At 42.6% G+C, this 16,331-nt stretch overlaps 1 protein-coding gene across 1 annotated transcript in view; it reads right to left on the minus strand.

Annotated features, from left to right (window-relative positions):
• Positions 1 to 11,369: 11,369 nt before the first annotated feature.
• LOC101618217 (S-adenosyl-L-methionine-dependent tRNA 4-demethylwyosine synthase TYW1) overlaps positions 11,370 to 16,331 on the minus strand; it is a 156,685-nt gene continuing 151,723 nt past the window's right edge. Inside the window, exon 16 of the mRNA XM_045144060.1 lies at positions 11,370 to 11,921. Coding sequence (XP_044999995.1) covers positions 11,700 to 11,921 — 222 coding nt within the window. The 3' untranslated portion in view covers positions 11,370 to 11,699. The remainder of the gene's footprint in view (positions 11,922 to 16,331) is intronic.

Genomic DNA, 16,331 nt, shown 5'->3' on the forward strand with positions numbered 1-16,331 from the left:
ATTGGACTGGAGGCCCACTCCATGGGAAGGGAATACGTCCCTGATACTGAAAACTTAAAACAGGGGTAGTCATATAAGCCCTAGAGATGTAACGTCTGCTGTTGTCTGGCCAAATGTATATACTATGCTTATCAAACTGCCCAGTAAGCACTTCTCTTAATGTTCACACCCTTATATTAATGCTACTCTCACTTTTGGTTGAAAATCTTCTCTTTTCAGATGGCAGTGATCTTGGGACGACTCAGAAGGGTTCATGGTGATGGAAAGAAATGACCACAGTGCTCAGTACTGCAATATCTGTATCACACCTTCCAAGGCTCAGGGTCTAATGCGGAAGAGGTGGCAGAAAGAATGTAAGAGCCAAAGGAAGGGCAGGATTCCATACAATATGCTACCTCCAGACACAAAATGGCCTGGATATCCATGGCCTCACAGTGCCTGATACTACCTACATGACCATCATAAGAGGAGGAAAAGATCAAGACATCAAAAGTAAAAGAGAGACTGATTGAGATGGGGAGGGGGTATGATGGAGAGTCGAGTTTCAAAGGGGTAAGTGGGGGGAGGGAGGGCATCACTATGGGGTATTTTTTATAATCATGGAAGTTGTTAATAAAAAATTTAAAATTTTTTTTAAAAAAATCTACATTAAAAAATGGAAATCCTGGGCTGGAGAGATAGCTTTGCAATTAAGGCGCTTGCTTGCAAAGTCTAAAGTCCCATGTTCGACTCTCAAGATCCCACATAAGTCAGATGCACAAAGGTAAGACAAGATCAAGGTCACACATGCCCACTAAGACAAGATCAAGGTCACACATGCCCACTAGGTGGTGCAAGTGTCTGGAGTTCAAGTTCAGTAGCTGAGGCCCTGGCATGCCAATTCTCTCTCTCTCTAAAAGAGAAAAATAAAATTTAAAAAATCCTTTAAAAATATATGGTAGTAAAATATTCATAAAAATACAATAGCTGGATATGGTGGTGTAAATCTTTAATCCCAGCACTCAGGAGGCAGAGGTAGGAGGATCACCGTGAGTTCAAGGGCACCCTGAGAGTACATACTGAATTCCAGGGCAGTCTGAGCTAGAATGAAACCCTACCTCAGAAAAAAATAATTTATATATGCATAAAGGAAAAAAAAAAAAGCATTTTCAAGCTGGCCATGGTGACGGATGCTGCATGCCTTTAATCCCAACACTTTGGAGGCAGTTAGGAGGATCATGTGAGTTCCAGGTCAGCTTGGGCTAGTTAGACCCTACCTTGAAATAACAAACAAACAAAAATAGCATTTCAGGGGCTGGAGAGAGGGTTCAGTGGTTAAGGCACTTGCCTACAAAGCCTAACTAACTGGGTTCAAATCCCCCAGTACCCACATAGAGCCAGATGCACAAAGATGCATCTGGAGTAAGTTTGCAGCAAGTAAAGGCCATGGTGCACCCATTCCCCACACCCACTTGCAAATTGTGGTGGTTTGATTCAGGTGTCTCCCATAAACTTAGATGTTCTGAATGCCAAGTTCCCAGATGATGGAGATTTGGGAAATAATGCCTCCTGGAGGGAGTGTATTGCTGGAGGCAGGCTTATGAGTGTTATAGCCAGTTTCCACTTGCCAGTGTTTGGCACACTCTCCTATTCCTGTTGTCCACCTGATGTTGGCAAGAAGGTGATGTCCACTCTCTGCTCATGCCATCATTTTCTCTTTTTTTTTTTTTTTTTTTTTTTTTTTTGCCATCATGGAGCTTCCCCTCGAGCCTGTAAGCCAAAATAACCCTTTTTCCCACAAGCTCCTCTTGATTGGGTAATTTCTGCCAGCAACAGTAAAATTGGTACCAAGAGTGGGGTCATTTACTGCTAGACACCTAACTATATGGCTTTGGCCTTTTGGAGCTGATTTTTAAGAGGAATGTGGAAGGATTTGAAACTTTGGCCTAAGAGATGCCTTGCAGTGCTGTAAGTACAACTTGATGGACTATTCTGGTCAGAGTTGAAAGACCTGAATGCAGTAAGAACTATGGATTGTGAAGTTTGGTTTATGAAGGTGAGAAATAGCTTTGCCTGGGCTGGGCTGGGCTAGAAGCCGTTTGTGTGAGAGGCTTGCTGTTATGTCCATATCCTAAGAACTTGTGCAGGGTTGCAGTACGAAGAAATGAACTGGTGTGAGAAGAGGGATACAGCACAGAAATAATAGAATCTTTGGGTGAAACTTCTGTCCATTCAGCTGCAATTCATAGATTACAACTTTTGAGACTGGGCCAGCTGACCTGCATTGGAACCACAGAAAGAATGTAGACTCTTTTGAAGGGGACTGAATGCTCAAGGAGTGTCCTGTTCTTCAAAGTCTGCTTTATTCCCCCCTGGAGTAACAAATTGGCACTCTACCTGGTATTATGGACTACAAGAAATGAAGGAAAGAGAGGGTCATTAAGTTTGCAATATGGTATTGGGTTTTGGAAATGGCCATGGGCAGTGTGAAGCATGTTTGCTGAATGCCTGCATGAGGCCTGATAGAGCCTTGAGGATGGACCATGGGTTGCAGTGGAGGTGCCAGGACCACAAGATGGCTGCTAAGGACAGCCGCCAGCCCTGGATGAAGTTTTCCTGGACTGTGAGTAGCCTAGCTGGAGGGGCAGAATTGAAATTCCAGAGACTTGCTGCTGGTTAGAATTTTCGGACTTGGAGACTTGTCACTGAAGTTGTTGGACTTGGAGCTAGAGTTTGGTATTTGCCCTATTTAAATCTTTTATTGCCTGAGTATTTCTTTGCTATGCCCAATGCTATCTTCTGCAATATGAATATTTATTCTGAGCTATTATGGTTTTGGGGGGGTTTTGGTATTACAGCTCAGTTAAAAGATCTTGAACTATAGGATATTTGAACACCACAGGGATTGATAAAAAAAAAAACAAAACTATGGGGACTTTTAAAGTTGGACTGAATGCATAGCATTTTACATCATGGATGGTTATCAGTTTATGCGGGGCCAGGGGCAAAATGTGTTTGATTCAGGTGTCCCCTATACACGTAGGCGTTCTGAATGGTAGGTTCCTAGCTGATGGAGATTTGGGAATTAATGCCTCCTGGAGGGAGTGTATTGTTGGAGGCAGGCTTATGGGTATTATAGCCAGTTTCCCCATTCCAGTGTTTGGTATACTCTCCTTTTGTTGTTGTCCACCTGATGTTGGTGAGGAGGGGATGTCCACCCTCTGATCATGCCATCAATTTTCTCCTGCCATCTTGGAGCTTCCCCTCAAACCTGTAAGCCAAAAAAAAACCTCTTTTCCCACAAGCTGCTCTTGGTCAGGTGATTTCTGCCAGCAATGTGAACCTGACTGCAACACAAATAAATGTGGTTTGTTTTTTGCTTTTTTGCTTTTTTTTCAAGGTAGGGTCTCAATCTAGCCCAGGCTATGTAGTCTCAGGGTGGCCTCAAACTCATGGTGATCCTCCTACCACTGCCTCCCAAGTGCTGGTATTAAAGGTATGCGCCACCATGCCCAACTACTAAATTTTTTTTTAAAAAGTATTTTCAGAGCTGAGGATGTGTTAAAGCACTTGTCCAGCATGTCCTGGGTTCCATCCCCATACTTCATAAACTGGGTGTGGTTGGGCACACCTGTAGTCCCAGCACTTAGGAGGTGAAGGCAGGAAGATTAAAAGTTCAAAGTCATCCTCAGCTACATATGTGAGTTCAAGGCCAACCTAGGATACATGAGACCCCTGCCTGGGGAAAAAAAAAGAAAAAGGTGGGGCTGGGATGTGGTTCAGTTGGTAAAGCACCTGCCCAGCATACATGAAGTCCTGGCTTTGATCTACAGCACCACATAAACCCAGCTTTGTGGCACAAGCACTTAATCCCAGCACTCAGGAGGATCAGGAGTTCAAGGTCACCCTCAGCTAGTGAGTTTGAGGCCAGCCAGAAGTACATGAGACTCTGTCTGAAATTTAAAAAAGAAAAAGATAGCTTAAACATTATGTCTATTCAACAATCCAAGACCTTTAATCCAGTTTCTCCTTAGCCAATCATCAACATATAAATTTCCTGTCATTCTTTCCTGACACAGGGAATTAATCAATTAGCATCCTCAACGTGAATAATGAAGATATTACCTGGCTTCAGTATCTTTCATAAGAACTTAGAAAAACTAGAGATTGTACAGAAAATAGCAGAATATTTGCTTGTTGAATTTTTTCTCCCAAACACATCCTCTTTTCTAAACATGCATTTGGTCATGAAAGTAACACACTTGATTATATAAAAAGAAAAAAAATCAGGAAAGGACAAAAATCACTAAACAGAAATGTGACCAATGAGATTTGTCACTGCTAACTTGAATTTAATCAATAATGCCCAAGAGTTCCTCAATTTGTATTTGAAGAAAAAAATGAGAAAAGCATCTCAGCACACAGAAATAATAACCAAAAGATTAAGTAATCCTTCAGATGACAAAATAAATTTAAAACAATGTAACTCTTAATTATGTAAATTGAATTTCAACTTTAGGATCTTACTTATGGAGAGTCTTACTGAGCAAAGAAGTAGAAAACACATTTCGTGGGCTGAAGGGATGGCTTAGCGGTTAAGGCGCTCACCTGCAAAGCTCAAGGACCCAGGTTCAATTCCCCAGGACTCACTTTAGCCAGATGCAAAAGGGGGCGCACGCATCTGGAGTTCATTTTCAGTGGCTGGAAGCCCTGGTGTGCTCTTGCTCACTTCTCTTCCTCCCTGACTTTAATAAATAAATAACATATTTCATTATGTCCTTGGGTTATTTTTATTAAGATAATATGCATAATATATATCATTCATATATCCTCCTTCACACACATTATTAGCCACAGTGAGGCCTCTTTGGGGGCAGACTCCTGTGTTAATATAACTTCAAAGTATCCTTTTCATTATTTTTGGCTAAGACATTCCTGTCCATCACATGACCTTGAACTGATCATACTCATTAGCACACTCCTTAACGGAGCATACCCACAGGAGTGTACTCCTTCACTGAGTATGCTCAGAAATGGCTCCACCTTATTTAAACATGGATAGGCTTCCTGAATAAAATCCCAAGATTCCTTTGCAGAAAGGGCATTGTTGTAGAAATAGCTTCCATGCTCTCCTTGTCTGTGCAAGTAACACATCTTTCTCCACATTCTCATGTCTTGGCAGTGGACGATTTTGGCTCTATAATCACCAAGATCTGAACTCTGTGTGTTCAGCTAACGTATGATTTCCTTTTCTGCAGTACTGGGGAGGCAACCCAGGGTCCTTTACACGATAGTCAAACATACTGCCTCACTACATATCCCAAGCTGGCCTGGAATTTAAGATCCTCCTGCCTTAGTTTTCCTATTCCTGGGATTATAGGAATGTGGCCCCATGCCCAGCACCACACCTATGAATTTTACGTAATTACAATGATACTGTGGCTTTTGCAAATTTTAAACTTAGCATGACACCAGAAACAGCTGTCACTAAGTCTTCCAAAGCTGAGCCAGGTATGGGGGTAACACGTCTGCAATCTCAGCACGTGAGAGGTAGAGGCAGTAGGCTCAGGAGTTCGTTTTCAGCTACACAGCAAGCTCCAGGCCAGTGTGGAATCTTGCATGAGTTCTTGACTCAGAAAAAAAGAGGACACTTATTTTTTTGCTTGGCACCTCTCCTGATCTTCCATGTTCCTGCTCCAGTAAGTCCCCTGGCCCTCATCTCAGCCCTGCTGGACTGAAATGGGGGGGGGGACCCCTACCCTTACTTCCATGTGGGCTCCCTACCCCTTCCTGCTTTCCACATGGCAGAAGCTCTCTGTACTTTTTTTTGCTTTTCCCTAAATAAATGTAATAATTTAACAGCAACAAAGAGAAACAAACAAAAAAATCTTCCAAAGTTTTCACTGACTGCCTGTGTTTCACCAAAAGTATCAATCAGCTCACAAATGACACTGTGGAGCCATTTCCTCCAGAATCAGCATCTTCAATCACCACAGCAGTTGTGACAACCCACATGAGACCCTCATGAAATTGGTCTCCTTAACATTCCCCTATGGGAGGAGGAATGATGCTCATAAGAGTCATGAGACTCACAATACTCAAAAGGTCCATCCCTAGGGTTATATAAGAAGTGCTAGGGGCTGGAGAGATGGTTTAGTGGTTAAGGCACTTGCCTGCAAAGCCAAAGGTCCCAGGTTCGACTCCCCAGGACCCACGGAAGCCAGATGCACAAGGGGTCTCATGCATCTGGAGTACATTTGCAGAGGCTGGAGGCCCTGGCACACCCATTCTCTCTCTCTTTCTCAAATAATAAACTATTTTTTTAAAAGCTTAAAGAAGTAACATCTCAATCACACCTTCCAAGGCCCAGGGTCTAATGCGGAAGAGGTGGCGGAAAGAATGTAAGAGCCAAAGGAAGGGTAGGACTCCTTACGTGCTCCCTTCAGACATAAAATGGCCTGGATATCCATGACCTCACCGTGCCTGACACTACCTACACAAGACCATCCTAAGAGGAGGAAAAGATCATGACATCAAAATAAAAGAGAGACTGATTGAGATGGGGAGGGGATATAATGGAGAGTGGAGTTTCGAAGGGGAATGTGGGGGAGAGGGTAATCCCATGGGATATATTTTATAATCATGGAAAATGTTAATAAAAATTGAGAAAAAAATAAAATTAAAAAGAAGTGCTAAACAATTGCTGAAAGATGGAAGGTAAGGGAACTCTCTTCCGTGGAGCTGGCTGTACATTGTACAAATTGCACGGGGGCCTTCCCTGAGGTGTAGCTGACCTTGAGTTACCCACGCTTGTACAAGTAAGCTCAGTAACCTCATTGTTCACCAACCTGTCTTTGATGAAATACTTTCTTTAATCTGTTGATGCCCTATTTGTGGTGAATAGAAATAGTCACCACAGGAAAAGTCACATAGTAACCCCTCATCTAAGGACACTTTCCTCTCATTATGGAACTCCCTTTGCACTGACATCTGTCTTCCCTGTTGGGTTCCTGTGACTCCAGGATATGCTCTCCCATCTCCCCCAGCAGCTTCACTTCCTGTAGGTAACACATCAAGGATGGGTATATCCTGCTCTTACCTCCTTGGTGAAGCAAGCCCTACTCACATTTTTTTTTAATTTTTTTGTTTATTATTTATTTGAAAGTGACAGAGGAGGAGAGAGAGAGAGAATGGGCACACTGGGGCCTCCAGCCACTGCAAACGAACTCCAGACGCATGCGCCCCCTTGTGCATCTGACTAACGTGGGTCCTGGGGAATCGAGACTTGAACCAGGGTCCTTAGTCTTCACAGGCAAGCGCTTTAACCACTAAGCCATCTCTCCAGGCCCCTACTCACGTTTTTGATAAGTTTTATCATGGTGATTCACACATTTCTGCCCCCCTAACCTTGGGTCATCTCCAGACCTATGTGAGTTCTTAACCTTTCCCTTAAGAGCTTGCAAAATGTCATCCTCATTGATGGTATTCATAGGCTGGACCAGGGGGATTAGCACTGACCTTTCATTTCTCCACTGCGTCTGACCAATTTGTAGCTATGTCCACTGAATGTTATCTCCTAGATCCCAGCCATATCCATCCACCGCTCTCCAACCCAACCAGCACAGCCAGAACAGAGGGTGTCAAACGACACCCTCCACAGCCCACATGGGCCATTGCTTCTTGCTTAGTCTAAGAAAATGCTTACCAACTCATCTCTTTTCCTTTTGGCCTCTCCAAGCCATTTTCCAACCTACAGCTCCAGTGATCTTATTAAAATGCAAATCAAATTCAAGTTGTTCTTTTGCATAATTGCTCTCAGGGCCTGGTCTGGCCTGCATCTCCCTGACTCATCATGCATTATGTTCCCTAGATTTGGCCCAGCTTTTTCCTACATATTCTATATCATCTTTCCACTCCGGCTGCTAAGACCTTAGCATCTCTCCCTCTGTCCTCTTCCCTTTCCACCACCCCTAGAGTCAGGATGTTTCGCTAAGAGGCCAGCCCTCTGTCTGCCACTAGGAAGTCTCTCCATACACCTTGGGATATCACTTCTTGTGGCATTGATGATTACAGCATATCCGATGAGGAACATTCACTTCTGTGACTCTGTCTTTCATGGATGTCAAAATCTTAAGATGTTGTATTTGACATTTATTTAAAGATTTGGGGACTGGAGAGATGGCGTAGTGATTTAAGCGCTTGCCTGTGAAGCCTAAGGACCCTGGTTCGAGGCTCGATTCCCCAGGACCCATGTTAGCCAGATGCACAGGTGGCACATGCATCTTGAGTTCATTTGCAGTGGCTGGAGGCCTTGGCATGCTCATGTTCTGTCTCTCTCAAATAAATAAATAAAAATAAAAATTTAAATATTCATTAGAGCAGAGAGAGAGAGAGAGAGAGAGAGAGTAAAAATGGGTGTGCTAGGGCCTCCAGCCACTGCAAACGAACTCCAGGCACAGACACCACCATGTGCATCTGGCTTACATAGGACCTGGAGAATTGAACCTGGATCCTTAGGCTTCACAGATGTATGCCATAACTGCTAAGCCATCTCTCCAGTCCTATTTAAACTTTTTATATTTAAAGATTTATTTTTATTTATTTATTAGAGATGGGGGGAAAGAGAGAGAAATACAGTGAGCTATTTTACATTTAGTTACCAATGAATCCCCAGTGAAAACTCAAACAAGATCAGTGGTCAATGAATTACACAGGCAATAGGAGATTTCATATATATTATATATATATGCATATATTCCATATATATGTATATATATATAATATATATACATATATTTCATGTATATGTATATAATATATATACATATATTTCATGTATATGTGTATATATAATATATATACATATATTTCATGTATATGTATATATATTATATATACATATATTTCATATATATGTATATATTATATATATATATGTAGTATATATATATATATATATATATAATATATATATGAAATCTCCTACTGCCTGTGTAATTCATTGACCACTGATCTTGTTTGAGTTTTCACTGGAGATTTCATATATATATATATATATATATATATATATATATATATATACACACACACACACACACACACACACACACACACACACACATATATATGAAATCTCCTATTGCCTGTGTAATGTAATACATATATATATATATATATATATATATATATATATATATATGTATGTATGTATATAAAAATACAATATATTGGACAATAATGTTGCCATTTTCTCGAGCCACTACAAAGAAACTCCAGATGCATGTGCCATCTTCTGTATGTGGCTTTATGTGAGTACTGGGGAATTGAACCTGGGTCCTTTGGCTTTGCTAGCAAATGTCTTAACTACTAAGTCATCTCTTCAGCCCTAATGTTGCCATTCTCTCAAGAAATAATTGCATCTGGGGGCTGGAGAGATGGCTTAGTGGTTAAGTGCTTGCCTGTGAAGCCTAAGGAGCCCAGTTTGAGGCTCAATTCCCCAGGACCCATGTAAGCCAGAAGCACAAGGTGCATGCATCTGGAGTTCGTTTGCAGTGGCTGGAGGCCCTGGTGCACCCGTTCTCTATCTATCTGCCTCTTTCTCTCTCTGTCCTGTCACTCTCAAATAAATAAAAATAAGCAAAAAATAAATAAATAATTGCATCTGGGGTGATTGCTCAAGGTTAAATGTGCTTGCTCGCAAAGCCTGATGGCCTGGGTTCAATTCCAGTACTCATGTAAAGCCAGATGTACAAAGTAGCACATATGTCTGGAGTTCATTTGCAGGGCTAAGAGACCCTGGTATGCCATTCTTTCTCCCCCTATCTCTGCTTGCAAATAATTTTTTTTTTTTTTTAAGAGAAAGAATTACCTAGGCTACATGGAATTTGAGGTCATCCTGGACTACTTAGCATGACCCTTCTGTGTAGGGAACCAAAGCTAGGGACTCATACATACTAGGCAAGCACATTACCACATATTTGTGTATCTCTCCAATTTCATTTTTTATTTCCAATCTCATTCCATTGGTTGCAGAATGCATTTCGTATGATTTCAACCCTTTTTCTTTTTCTTTTTTTTTTTAAATATTTTTTGTTCATTTTTTATTTATTTATTTGAGAGTGACAGATAGAGAGAGAAAGACAGATAGAGGGAGAGAGAGAGAATGGGCGCGCCAGGGCTTCCAGCCACTGCAAACGAAGTCCAGACGCGTGCGCCCCCTTGTGCATCTGGCTAACGTGGGACCTGGGGAACCGAGCCTCGAACCGGGGTCCTTAGGCTTCACAGGCAAGCGCTTAACCGCTAAGCCATCTCTCCAGCCCGATTTCAACCCTTTTTCATTGAGACCTATTTTATTGTCTAAGGTGGTCTAACCTAGAGAATGTTCCATGTTCACTTAATATGTTGCTAGGTAGAAAAGGTCTGTTAGAAATAATTGGTTGTGTTGCCCAAATCTGTTTCCTCTGCTGCTCTTCTGAGTGTGCCCTATTTGTTCCTGGAAATGGGATAGTTAAGTCTCCAATGATTAGTGCTGAATCTTTCTCCCACAAATTCTATCCAGATTTTGCTGTCTGTATTTTGGATCTTTGTTGTTTAGCACATAGGTATTTATAATCATTATGTGCTCTAATAAATATTACAGTAAAATCCTCTTCATTTTTAGTAATATTCTTTGTTAATAAAGTTTCTCTTTTTTATCTCATGGTATAGCCTCTTGAGTCCCCCTTTAGCACCATTTGTTTTCTAGTCTCTGAATCTATAATGTGCTTCTTGTAGACAGCATATAGTTGGATTATGATTTGAATCCATTGTGCTATTTCTATCTCTTGATTAAGATATAACACCTATGTTTGTGGTAGGATAGTAGTAGTAGGTAACCCTTTTTCCTGGGTTCTGTGAGCACACTAGCAGTGATTAATTCATCGTGTGGCAATGCTTTGTGAAGGAGCTTGTTCACAGATAGGGACCATGTATTACCTGATATGGTAATATATGTCTGATATATACCTGATATATGTCTGGAAAAAGAGTAAGAACCAGTCAAGTCTGACATCTAAGATAATTTCATAAAAGTTTAGAGCAAGTGATATAGTATTTTAAAACGTTTGAAAACTGTAACAGGTTGTTTTCAGGAGGTATGATCTTAAGATATAAGAAAGTGACAGAGTCCTTATCTTGGAAGAAGCAGACATATTAGCCCAGATTGGTATGACACAGTGCTCAATAATCACTTTACAAAAAGCCAGGGGCCCCAAGAACTGGACTTGGTGATGTATACCTGTAATCCCAACACTCAGGAAGCTGAAGCAGAAGGGTTGCCACAGATGTGAGGACAGCCTAGACTACACAGCCAGACACTGTCTCAAGAGGCAAAGAAAGAAGAAAGTCAATAGCCCAAGAGAAAGGGGCAAAGATTTATTCCTTATGTGCCTCTCACAAACAGCATCCAAGGAAGCTTTACTAAATAAAATAGAATCCAAAACCACAAAACTCAATGGCGATTGTCTACTTTCTCAGAAATAAAGTCAAGAAAGGGTTTATAAGAAATGCTGAGCCAAGTCTCAGCACTGAAGTGTGGTGCTGTCTCCCCAACCCTACCACACACTTGTCTCTTGACGCTCAAGTGTGATCTGAAGATTTGTCCTTGGCAAAGAGATGAGAGTCTCAGAATGTTCTTGGAGCCACGCAGCTTTTGTCCTTGGGGATCCTGAAGTCAGATAAGCTCAACATCCAGAAATGTCCTTTGCTTTGTTCTTTCTCTGATATCTTGTGTCCTTGGGATCAAAGCCTCTTTCCCTGGCGCCAAACAGCGCCCACTGCGGAGTCCTGGCCATATAATCCCGTGCGCTGAAAGTCTTTGATCCGCCACTCTCTTCATATTGCCGCATGAGTTCCTGGAAGCCACTGTAATCGATCCATGTCCACCATTCTCCACCAATCTTAAACTGGAAAGGAGAATTGTCAGGTCAGAAGTGTAAAATAGGCATAGAGGGAAAACAATCGAATAAATGTCAAAGATTCCCAAATGAGCCTAGGTTTGGGTATCATGTTAAAACTTATGTTTCAAGTGTAGTTAGGTATCACAAGGATGGCTTATTTTCCCTACAGAGTGCCTCATACCAGGAAAATCCAATTGTTGGATAAGGAATGCTTTCTGAGCTGGGAATGAAGGTCTGGAATTCTCGCCCTCCAGAGGCTGAGGCAGAAGGATCCTGTGTTCAAGGCCAGCCTGGGCTGCAGAGCGAGGCCCTGTGCAGGGAATGGGGCACCACTTCCTGGAAACAGACGTGTTTGAGGGGATCCAGGGCAGAGTTAAGCTGCTGGTGTGGTGGTAGAGTTAATTCTAGTTCTTCCTGCTGAGGCCGATTTTATCTGGTGTAGACTTTCATGGCTCTGTTAACAGAACTAGTGGACAGCTTTTTATTACCAAACTTTGCTTGAGTTATTCGGAAAGCCTTAATCAATGACTTCTAATTTCGAAACACTGAAGAAACAGACTAGCCTTTTCAGCCGAATGTGCATACAATACCTCATTAGTAGAAAGCCTCGTTACGAATTTCAATTCAATAAGGGAAATAATCCAATTTGTACCCTCTTAAGCAAATTGCTTCTCAAAAGTCACTCCGGAATAATGTGCAGGGAATGAAGAGAGCAAAAAGACAGCTGAGGAGGCACGGAAGGAAATACTAATTTTGTGGTAAAGGCTTTTCATCCAAAGCATCTGTTTGGCATTCATTTGAGTCAATGTTTGTGTAAATGTAAAAACCAATATTTTGAAACCTGACTTGCAAACAGGCAAATATTTCTGTTATGCCACTGTCTTAAAAACAACACAGCTGGGTGTTGTGACACACACCTGTAATGCCAACACTTTGGAGGCTGAGACAGGAGGATATTTTTAGGCCAGCCTGCACTATACAGTGAGTTCTAGGCCAACCTTAGCTGTATAGTAAGTTCTAGGCCAATGTGGGCTACCTAGTGGGCTTGAGGCAAGCCTGAGCTACACAGTGAGGCCCTGCTGCTAGAGGAAATAAATCTGAAATGATATTGCTGCTTGGGTTGAATAGATAAGCAATGCTGACTTTACATGGAATTTTGTTTCCTAGAGAAACCAAGTACACATAAAAGCTTCCTTGGCCTGTGTGATCTAGTAGGCTCCCCACTGTAGACCCATTCTTGGAAACAGTGCCCAGGGCTCTGCACTCACAGCTCAAGGTGTGAAAGAAACATCTTCACTTTCCCTCCCAAGGTGACTCACCTAAATGCTCTCTGGTGCTGTGACATAACTGCTGTCCTTCCAGGGTGATTAGTGGAGTCAAAGTGACCTCTCCTTCCTTGACCATTAACCTCCCCCAAATGGGCCAGACTTCACAGCATCCTGAGAAGCACTTCTGCCCCCTGGCAGGCAGCTGGCATGACCCAAGGTGACCCTTCCTCACTCTGGGGCCCCAGCAACTATCTAGCAGCTGACCTGCCTGATTGCAGTTTGAGCTTCTTCCAACTTCTACAGACTGCCTGGGGCAATGCCTTCAGGACAGCAAATCAAAGCATAAAATCTGCACTGGGAGTCATTTGTGATGGTTAACATTCACTGTTAACTTGACAAGATTGGCAATGCCCTAGGAGACACACCCCTGGGCATGTCTGTAGGGGCATTTCTAGATTGGGTAAATTGAAGTGGGAAGACCCACCCTAAATGTACTGGGCACTATTCCATGGGCTGTGGTTCCACACTGAATACAAGAAGAAAGTTAGCTAAGCACCAACATTCCATACTCTGCTTTCTAGCTACAGATAAGTGACCAGCTGCCTTGTGCTCTTGACACCATGGTGGACTCAAACTGTGAGCCAAAATAAACCCTTCCTTCCTTAAACTGCTTTGTCAAGTTTCTGCTCACAGCAACAAAAACAGTAACTACCAAACCATTCACGAGAACAGGAGATAGCAGACTCTCATCTACTTTGTCTGGCTCACAGGACCTCAGACTTCAGGTATCCTGACCCTGGCTGTGAAAAGTCTTTCTGAAACCCTCTAAACCACAACAGTCCATGACACAGGATCTACCCACACACCTTCTTGCTCAACGACACACATGTTTGTTTGTTTTTTTAAATTGAGATAGGGTCTCATGTAGTCTAGGTTCATTATGTAGCTAAGGCTGGCCTTGAACTCCTACCCCCACCCTCCGGAGTACTGGGATTGTAGGTGTGTGCCACTATTGAAGGAATACTACATATCTAATGTTTCTAGCTTACATTAGTTCAGATGGAATATCATCAACGCATCTATAAGAAATATAAGTGCTCCTAGGACTTCCAGTGAACTGATAGATGTCGCACTTCCCTCCTCTTAAAGTGCAGCTGGGGAGATTCCCCTGGTGGTAGCTGACAAGAATTCTGTGACTCCGAGCCTGATCTCAGGAGAAGCTGCCTATACTTAATCTTATTTGACAGAACCCTACACTCACGCATGTAAACCTCTCCCCTCCCTAAGTGCGGGAGAACTCAGACAAAAAGACTGTAAAAGGAGTATAAATCCAGCACAATTGGAGTTCGGGGCCTCTGTCAGGTTTTGGCGTTAGCCAGCAGAGGTCCATCCATACGTGAATAAAGGCTCACTCCCTCTCTCTCTGAAAGTGGATTTTGCTTGATTATTCTCATTGACTCATTAATTCCTATAACATCACCACATTCAGCTTTTAACAACACACATTACACTGCCTGTCTAGTTCCTTCCCTTCTTCCATCTCACCTCTTCCTCACTTAGCTACGTAAAAACATTCATCTGGCCATTCTGACCATCTCTTAGGACCTGCAGCATTTTAGCCTCGTTCTTTTCACCAGGCTACATGATCACAGGATAAAAAGCCATACACCAAGCCCCTAGAGAAAGCATGGGCTTCTGCAGCTCTTGGCCCTGGAACACAATGGACTGTTTCTCAATGTGTTCGTGACACTGCACTGGACAAAAGGGGACTTTTTAACTAGTACAGGAACAAGTTTCAGTCATATGTATGTCAATAAAATAAAACCTATCTTGGGCTAGAGAGATGGCTTAGCGGTTGAGCGCTTGCCTGTGAAGCCCAAGGACCCCAGTTCAAGGCTCGATTCCCCAGGACCCATGCTAGCCAGATGCACAAGGGGGTGCACGCGTCTGGAGTTCGTTAGCAGTGGTTAGAGGCCCTGGCGCGCCCATTCTCTCTCTTTCTCTCTGCCTCTTTCTCTGCCTTTCTCTCTATGTCTTTCATTCTCAAATAAATAAATAAATAAACAAAAAAAGTTTAAAAAAAATAAGACGTATCTTGACACCTTTATTGTCACCTCCTATAAACATTTATGGAATACCAGCTATGAACTGGACCCAGCCTCAGGCATCTAAAATAATCATCAAGCCACACAGCAGGTACAATGAGGATACACTCCACAAAAGGCACTTTGGGAGTGCAGAGGAGAAAGATGGGGGAAGCCATCACTACCACCCAGGAGCTTGGCCCTGCTCTTGGGTCCTCTTGGGCCACCCTGCTTTGCTTGCTGACAGCAACAGGCAGCCATAGCCTCTTCTTTACTATTCTTTTTCTTTTGAGACTTGTACCTCCAGTGGTGAAACCCAATCCCTCAGGACTAGAATCTTGGCCTTCCTTCTCCCTCAAACACTAACCATTATCTGTTGATGGGTGTGATGACACACCAACTACAATCCTGGCATTTGGGAGGCTGAGACAGGAGGGTCACAAGTTTGAGGTCAGCCTGAACTTCACAGTGGACTGTCTCAAAAATAAAATAAAAATTCTTACTGACCATGGATATTCTAACAAAGATTAAAGAATTAGAATTTATTAGAATTTATCACTAGAGTGATAAATGTAATACTTTTCAGTACAGTCTACATAAACTATATACGTGTGGGCTGGGTATGTGTGTGAGAGATGGGCTTGCCCGTACCACAGTGCAGTGTAGAGATCTGAAGGCAACCTCAGGGTGTTTGTCCTCTCCCTCCACCTTGTTTGAGACAGGGTCTCTCTCAGTGTTTTGCTGCTACTTATGCACCAATCTAGCTTCCCTGTGAGCTTCTGGATACTCTTGGCTCCACTTCACATTGCCTTGGGCCCACTGAGATTACAGATGCATGTGCCATTTTACATCAGGCTTTACATGGGCACTGGGGAATTGAACTTGGGCCAGCAGGCTTGCAAGAAAGCTCCTTTAACCACTGAGCCACCACCCTAGCCACAAAAATACACTTAAAATATTTTATTTATTTATTTATTAAAGAGAAAGAGAATGGGTGTACCAGAGCCTCCAGCCACTGCAAACAAACTCCAGACACAGGCTCCACATTGCGCATCTGCCTTATG

This window comes from Jaculus jaculus, chromosome 2 (assembly GCF_020740685.1).
Source record: "Jaculus jaculus isolate mJacJac1 chromosome 2, mJacJac1.mat.Y.cur, whole genome shotgun sequence".
NCBI lineage: Eukaryota > Metazoa > Chordata > Mammalia > Rodentia > Dipodidae > Jaculus > Jaculus jaculus.